General features: G+C 58.9%; 2 protein-coding genes across 2 annotated transcripts in view; one reads left to right on the forward strand and one right to left on the reverse strand.

Annotated features, from left to right (window-relative positions):
- The first annotated feature begins 9 nt into the window (after positions 1–9).
- On the forward strand, positions 10–2280 carry ENDOG (endonuclease G). The gene is made up of 3 exons (XM_045288514.1): positions 10–28; positions 578–896; positions 1921–2280. Exons 1-3 carry the CDS (start codon positions 10–12, stop codon positions 2201–2203), a joined length of 621 nt encoding a protein of 206 aa, XP_045144449.1. The 3' UTR covers positions 2204–2280.
- Positions 1694–8022, reverse strand: part of SPOUT1 (SPOUT domain containing methyltransferase 1) — a 6894-nt gene continuing 565 nt past the window's right edge. Inside the window, exons 2-11 of the mRNA XM_045288618.1 lie at positions 7645–7770; positions 6162–6321; positions 5870–5959; positions 5727–5776; positions 5443–5573; positions 4236–4308; positions 4018–4116; positions 3507–3609; positions 3246–3393; positions 1694–2432 (exon numbers count right to left, since the gene is read on the reverse strand). Of these exons, the coding sequence (XP_045144553.1) occupies positions 2364–2432; positions 3246–3393; positions 3507–3609; positions 4018–4116; positions 4236–4308; positions 5443–5573; positions 5727–5776; positions 5870–5959; positions 6162–6321; positions 7645–7735 (1014 nt within the window). The 5' untranslated portion in view covers positions 7736–7770 and the 3' untranslated portion in view covers positions 1694–2363. The remainder of the gene's footprint in view (positions 2433–3245; positions 3394–3506; positions 3610–4017; positions 4117–4235; positions 4309–5442; positions 5574–5726; positions 5777–5869; positions 5960–6161; positions 6322–7644; positions 7771–8022) is intronic.

Genomic DNA, 8022 nt, shown 5'->3' on the forward strand with positions numbered 1-8022 from the left:
GTAGCGCCCATGGCGTCCGAGGAGGAAGGTGGGAGAGCTGGGGACGCGCCGCGTGCCCGGGCCGCAGCGCGGTCACAGCGGGAAAACTGCCTCTGAGGAGGGCGCCATGCACGCACCTGTAACACACCTGGTGCACATGTAACACATCGTGCTATGAAGAGGGGCTGTTGACTAGAACGAGGACCCGGAGGCTCAGAGAGGTACCATGTGGCGCACAGTGAGCCTCCGCGGGAGAGTAGGGAAGCTCGATTCTCCCCCCATTGCCCTGTCCTGCCTGCTGCAGTCAGGCTGTTAGGACACCCTTAGCAAGCCGTCCTACCACTGGCCCCACAGCCAGCAGGACCTGGTGGATGGAACTATAGAGGACAAGGCGACAGCTTGACAAGAGTGTGGTGCTAGTGGCCCAGCCCGCCCCAGTGAGGCCAGAGCCGAGTGGAGGCAGTAGCACAGTTACCGATGCCCAGCTGGGCTCTGAATTAATGGAGAACGGGAGTGAAGGAAAAGAGGGGCGTGGGGAGAGCTGGTCTTCCCACTGCCCCTCCAGGGGCCAGGCCTTAGGTTTCCCTCTGGAAGGAAGGCTTAAATTGTGGGTGCTGGTCTGTCCATCCTAGATGGCGTGGTGGTGAGTGCCACCCAGCCACGCTCCCCAGGCTGCCCTCGAGGCCACGTGGGATACCAGCACTTCTCTTGATTCTCTTCCTGATTGGCCCTACTTGGTCAGTGCCCAGCCTCAGGGCCTGGGGCAGCCTCCACTCTGGCCTCACTGAGGCACACCTCACCCCCCAGGTGCCCCACCTCAACCAGAATGCCTGGAACAACCTGGAGAAGTACAGCCGCAGCTTGACTCGCACCTACCAAAACGTCTATGTCTGCACAGGGCCACTCTTCTTGCCCAGGTGAGGAGTTGGGGATCAGCAGGGCCTGCCTCTCACCTGCAGACCCTTGTCTGCCGCTTCTCCTGGGCAGCTTGCCCTAGGCTTTGGGTCACACAACACCACTTCGTCATTAATCATCTGGTTTGACACAACTGTACCCGTCTGGAGGGGGGGGGAGGGGGAGCCGGGATGCCCATTCACAGCCAGAGGCCTTTTGGACACTCCCATCATTCTCTGCCCAAGGACACACCCATGCCCCTCTTCCTCCCACAACTGCCCAGCCCATGCTTCAGCTCAGCACTCTTCAATCAGAGTCCATGTAGGCTGGAGTTGTCTGTCACTTGTCCTTTGCAGCCCTGCCTCCCAGGTGCACACTTTGGTTCTCCTGACCCCTGAGGATGGACGGGATGAGGGAGGCCAGGGCTGGAGCTGAGCAGCTGGAGAGCCCACAGGCCCTGCCGTGAAGCCACAGTGGGCAAGGACTCAATGGCCTCTCCTGTGAAATGGAGGCAACACTGTTACACTTAAGGGGATGGTGGACATCAGCTGCTTGATGCAGGGCCTGGCTCAGTCAGCACCAATGACTGGGTCACTGGTAAGCATTCAGTAGTGAGTGCCTCCTATGTCTTGCTGAGGTGGAGTGAACTGCCGAGAGGCCCGGCACCGTTAACCTGATGTTTGGGGCACCTGTTAAATGCCAGACCCCATGACCGGTACTCGGATTTCAGCCACCACAGGCCTTGCTACTTGGTGCCCATGTCCCACAGGGGAGACTGAGTGGTCAAATGCCCACTGGGAGGAATGAGTGATCTGAAGGCTTGATTTTTTAGCAGTATTTATTGTCTCCGGCTCCTGACCCAGAGTCTGGCCGGAGAAAACGCAGGCTAAAGGTGCGTCTACCTCAGAGCCACTGGTCTCAGCCTTGAGAGGGTGGCACCAGTAAGGTTGGATCAGAGAAGGCTGCCTGGAGGCAGTGGCCTGTCCAATCAGGTCCCAGTCCCCTCAGGAGCCCTGCAAGGACCTGTGTGTCTGGGTCTGCCCACAGGATGGAGGCTGATGGGAAGTCCTACGTGAAGTACCAGGTCATTGGCAAGAACCACGTGGCGGTGCCCACACACTTCTTCAAGGTGCTGATCCTGGAGGCAGCAGGAGGGCAAATTGAGCTCAGATCCTACGTGATGCCGAACGCGCCGGTAGATGAGACCACCCCGCTGGAGCGCTTCCTGGTGCCCATCGAGAGCATCGAACGGGCCTCAGGGCTGCTCTTCGTGCCCAACATCTTGGCACGGGGAGGCAGCCTCAAGGCCATCACTGCTGGCAGCAAGTGAGGGCAGTGCCAAAGGGGAAAACGAGACTGAGGGGTTATGGGGCACGGTTGAATTAATTAAAAGTGGTTATTTTTGAAGATGAGCCTTGGCTGTATATGTCCCAAGCGGCCCGCACGCACTCCGGCTTCCTTGTGGCTTCTTCGCCACCTTGACAGACTCTTCAACCTGGCCGGGCACCCGCCTGCGAGAGGCCAGACTGCAAGGCCGCCAGCGAGATGAGGATGGCTTCCTGGAAGAGAGTCCGGCCATGGCTGGGCCTGCGAGGCTGGGCCTTCAGCTCCCAGCCGGCCCTAGGACTTAGCTCCTTGGGCCTGTGCCCTCCTCCGCTATGGAAGTTAAGGGTACAGGCCCAGGCTAGCCACATGCCAAGGCCTCTTCACCCGTTGCTTAGCCTTTGCCTCTGCCAAATGAGATGTCCTGAATACATCGACCCCCCAGAGTCACGCTTCCCGCAGGCGGGTTCTCAGCCTGCTAGCAGGCCTTGAAGGCTTGGAGTTGGCATTTGTTGGGAGATGTGCTGGCAGGGCCTTCCGGGATGAGGCAGACAGCTGGCTACCAGTTGGTCACCAGTTAGTGTCTCCACTAGCCCAGTGCCCACAGTCACAGCCTCTGTGCCGACCTCAGAGTGGGGGTCTCAGGTTCCCAGGCACTCAGCTAGAGGCACAGTGCTCCCTGAATAGAGACACAGGCTGAGGGGAGAGCGGCCTGACCTGCTGTCAGACATGGAAAGTGGCAGAACTGGAGTCACTGAGAAACTGAATGGCAGCTAAGGAAATTGAGGTTCAAAGCTAATCTGGGCAGGGTCTCCCGGGTCACCACCAGCCAGGCAACAGGGCTGGCACTAAGAGCTAGATTTCTGACTCCCGGTCACTTGTGTGAGGCAGGAGGGGGACTTTGCAGGAGGCAGGAGGCTTTGGGGAGGGAGGAGACAGGTGGAGGCTCAACCCCATGGACAGATTCTAAGGCATGCCACTGGCTGCCGGCACCCACTGCAGGGGGTTGACCCTTGGGAGAGCCTGGGACTGGAGGCAGGCTCACTCACCTCGGTGCGGATGGAGCGGCTGCCCTGGCTCGGGCAGGTGTTGATGTACAGGTCGAAGAGGACACTGGGCTCAGCCACCTCCAGGTTGGGGTCTGCATCCACTCCAGCTTCTAGACCTTGGAGCCCCCCGAACACCACGAGGGCGTGCCTGGGCCCCACAGGAGGCAGGGAGGTGACTGTTGAAGACCCCGCTGAACAGCCCCCAGAGCCCCTCCCCGCAGGGAGGCCTCCCCAGCTCTCCCTCCCCTGGGCTGTGCTAACCGGAAGCTGGGGAGCTGGGCAGAGGCCACATCTGCACCTCGCTCCGACGTCCCGATGGTCAGGTCATACCCGTCCTTGAAGGGGGCCTCGGCAAACACAGCACCTGGGGGGGGGGGCACCTCAGTGGGGGCCTGCTCCGTACCAGCCACTGCCCCCAGCTGGGAGTGGAGAGCAACTGGGGAGGGGTGCAGAAGGGGGCTCCAGCAGGGGCCAGCAGAACTCTGCTGTTCCTGGGAAGGCAGGGCAGAGGCCCAGCTGCAGAGGGTGAGGGTGGGAAAGGGCTCAGGAGCCAGGAGTGGGCCGGCCTGGCCCATTGTTCCCATTCCCAACCTCACAAGAGACATGCACTTTTCCTTAGACATCCTTAACACTTAGACACTCCGGGCAGGGCACTGACCACCAGAACACAGAGGCCTGGTCCAGAGACGGAAAGTCTCCAGAGTGGGCATGAACGAGCAAGGCTCCCTGCTGCCTCCCAAGAGGTGGCAGGGAGTCACGGGAGGAAGCTTACTGAGGCAGGAGGCCAGGCGGACAGTGTAGCCCCAGTAGAGACCAGCTTTGGAACGAGGGTCCTGCGACGATACAACTTTTCCTCGGTACGTCTTGCTTTCTGGAAGGGAAGCCAGGCCTCTGTGAAGACTGGGCTGAGGGGCAGCCGCAGCGGAAGGAGCTGGCTGAGCCCTCAAGCCAACCAGGCCACGTACAGGGGCTCGGCGTGCTTCCACATACCTGGGAGCTGCTGCGGGTGCAATCGCACGGTCACCCGGAGTCCGGGCTCCAGGTTCTTGTCGATCTTCACCTCCTGGGAGAGAAGCCAGAGGAAAACAGGTGCCAGTTCCCAAGATCAGCAAGGGTCACCGTGTGTCACTGTTCTTCCGGACACCAGGGCATCTGGGGGGCTGGCCAAGGACCCTCTGTCCCCTTTCTCTGTCCTTGGGCCAGTACACCCCGCACAGGACCGGCCACAGAAGGAATGTCACACCGTGTGGATTCATGAAATCTGGTTCCTACGTATTGGTGGCTCTGCCACTTACAACAGGAGCACCAGTGACACTGGGTGCTGGACTTCTAACCTCAAGGGCAGCAGTTCAAATCCACCAGATGAAGCTGTCTGCTCCCATAAAGACTGTCCACCTCAGAAACCCAAGACAGGGTTGCCCATAAGGAGCCCTGCTGGCGTACGGGTTATGTACTGGGCTGCGAACTGCAAGGTCAGCAGTTCAAAGGCATCAGCCGCTCTGCGGGAGAAATACGGGGCTTTCCGCTCATGTGGTCAGTCTGAGAAACACACAGGAGCAGCTCTGTCCTGTCCGATGGCTGGCTCCAAAGCGGCACGGACTCCACGGCTGTTTACTCGTTTAAGAAACCTGAGCAGCCTGCTAACTCCCAGAGTTTCCTCATCCGTAAAAAAGACTTGCCGTAAAGGAGAGCCGCTGCTACCCTGCCCGGCTCCTGGTGTCGAGAAGGGCTTAACCCCGGGAGCTGTGAGCGGGAGCGAGAACAGTCCATGGGGAGCTTTTGGAATTTCTCAGCTTCCCCACGTGAGGGTCGCCCACTTTTCCGTGCGTGCCTGTGCTGTCCGGCTTCTCTTAGCCGGCTGGTCCTGGTCCGCTTACTCCGCGAGGAGCGGATTCCACATATTAAACGTTCCTGCTTCTGACCCCAGGAGGCTCGAGGCAACCGCGGGGAATCGAACGTCTCTAAGCCCCCAGCTTGGCTCTTCATCACACAAAAGCAGCTGTGATTTTCCCCGTCATTGTTTAGGGGAAGACCACCCTCTATTGCTGTGCCTTCTCCAGCAGCCCCAAGTTCAGTCTCGGCTGCATCTTACCGACCCTTCTCGGGCCCACATCTGGGGGTTGCACAGGGGCCTCACAGGTAGAGGAACGTGGGCCCAGGCCGCCCTAGCCACGTGCCCCGCCAGCTGCGCCCCTACCTTCTTCATCCCACAGTTGACAAAGGAGCCGTGGCCTGGCCGTGTGGGGCGGTCCAGCACGATGCCTTCCCGGAACTGGGATTCCTCATCCTGCCGCATGTGGTGAGGGCTGTCCAGGGGGTTCAGCAGCCCTGCAAGTGGGGGCGGGGTGGGGGCAGGACCCAGGAGGAGTCTGGGTGATGCTAAAGAACAGGGAGCACAGGTCTCACCCCCTTCAGACTTGTTTTCCCAAGGTGGGGCAGGGACCAGGCACAGCACAGGGGGCCAAGGCCCACCCAGCTCACCTGCAAACTGTAGATCCTGGTGCTTGGGGAAGAAGGCCTTTCTCAGGTACCTACAAAGGAAGGTCGGTTTCGGGAGGCCCCTGGGAGGAGCTGGCCTGGCCACCCCTCTCTCATGCTTGGGCACCTCGCTCCCAGCCCCTTACTGTGGGCACTCCAGGTACTGCAGGATACGGGCCAGCTGCACACACGCCTGCCCCTTCTTGCCGATGCCCATGAATTCCCCCTCCACAGTCCTAGAAAGAGAGAGTCCACCGCATTTCCTTCAGGCTCCGCCTACGCGGTCCAACCTCCCGCCACCACCACCCCAACCAGTGCCCCTGCCTCCCAACCCTGCCTGCCGGTGATTACAATTCGGGCTTTTCGGGTACGTTGGGTGGGGGGGCCCAAAGATGAAGGCACAGCTTGAGACCTGGCGCTCTGTGGGTGGGTCCTTACTTGGCATCATGGCCCTCTTCATCAAACACCACGATCTCATCCACGCAGAAAATGGCGCAGGCTCTGGCAATCTGGCCAGCTAGGTAGGTGCGAAGCTCCGGTGACTGGGCATTGTCCAGGATGGAACCCGGCAGGGCCACACTCAGGGTGTAAGGCCGCCCTGGGCAGGGAAGGGGCAATCAGTGGGCGGGAGGCCAGAGACCCACCCATACCTCCCGCCTGTGCCCCCAGGGCACAGAATTTGACATCTACAAAATCAACCTAATTTCACCTAATGGCACCATCCCTTACTGCCCGCCGTAAAACGAAGGTCCTGCGAGCTAATATCTTTTAAACTAATTAGTGAGACTATTACAAAAGTGACTGGTTAAAGACTTGAGTACTAAGGGGACGCCCCCCTCTCCCCCCATCTCGCTGCCATTGAGTCACTGCTGACTCATGGACCTGTTGAGTTTCTGAAACTGTAACTGTTTACGGAGTAGGAAGCTCCCAAGAAGCTGGTGGATTTGAACTGTGGACCCAGTGAATCGTAGCCCAACTCATCACTACTCTACCACCTGGGCTCCTTACTAGCTGAAAGGTCACCAGTCTGGCCCCACCCAAGCACAGGGGAGAAAGAGGTGATCTGCTTCCGTGAAAGATCATAGCCCAGAAAAACCTACAGCTGCCGCTGTCACATGGGACCGCTGGGAGTTGACAGCACCCACAACCAGCGTCAAAGAGCCAGATCGCAGATCTTATGTGTGAAATGGACCCAGTAGCGCCAGAAGCAGGCACCGTGCGATGCAGCCCACTTTGAGCAGCACGGATTTGAAGCCAGCAGGGCCTCTTACGCAAGTGTTTCAGTACAAGGTGATCTCCGTCGGTTGGTTCTCAGGCATTTTTCACTGTTGTGTGTGACTGTAAGTCTTCAATAGTAACACCTGGGGACCCATGTGGCCCATGGGACATGGGACCCATGTGAAGTACGACCAGGGCTGCTCACAGAATGCCCAGGGAGCAGAGCAAAGTCATAACATTCTTATCTGAAAACGCTGAATTGCTTGGTACCCGGAGGCATACAGCTATGGTTGCTACCATTTCAAGATAAATGAATCTGGCAAAAGAAACATCACTAACTAGTTAGAGGAGCCCTGGTAGCAGAGTGGGTGCATGTTAGGCACATGTTGGGCTGTGACCCGAAAGGTCAGCAGTTCAAAACCACCTGGGCTTTCTACTCCTGTAAACTGCCATCTCGGAAACCGCAGGGGAGCAGTTCTACCCTGTCCTGTAGGGTCGTTAGGAGTTGGCATTAACTCGATGGCAGTGAGCTGAGTTTTGAGGAAGTCAGGGCTCAATTTGCTGCTACTTGGGGCAAACTCCTCCTCTTTTCTGAGTCTCAATTTCTCCTTCGGTACCAGAGGTCGGTGCTCGTTGGTCTAGTGCCCCTCCCTTCCAGCTATGGGATCATCTGCCCTGTCCACCGGGCAGAGGCGGCTCTCACCTTGGTCCTCTCTCTGCAGAGCAGCCTCCTGCTCCTCCTGGAGCCTGGCCTGCTCCTCCTGTGCCCGCTGCCGCTCTAGTTTCTTCACCATCTTGGCGTCTTTCCATTTCTTTTGCTCCTCTTTCTCTGAATAAGAGAACCAGGACACCTTGCTTGGTGGAGGAGAGGGGGCCAGGAGGGGCTGGGGGAGCAGCCAAGAGAAGCCTCCCCAGGGGGCGTGGCCCCTTCCTCCTCACGTTGGGTTGCTGTGGGACCAAACAGGGATGCACAGAGCCACCGACTTTCCCCGTGGCTCAGGTGAGTCTGGGGGGAGGCGGCACAGATACCACCCCCAAGCGCCACTTACTCTGTTTTTTCCATTTCCGCCACTCAATCCTT

This window comes from Echinops telfairi, unplaced genomic scaffold (genome assembly GCF_000313985.2).
Source record: "Echinops telfairi isolate 266 unplaced genomic scaffold, ASM31398v2 ScPeMD7_22;HRSCAF=79, whole genome shotgun sequence".
In the NCBI taxonomy this organism is placed as follows: domain Eukaryota; kingdom Metazoa; phylum Chordata; class Mammalia; order Afrosoricida; family Tenrecidae; genus Echinops; species Echinops telfairi.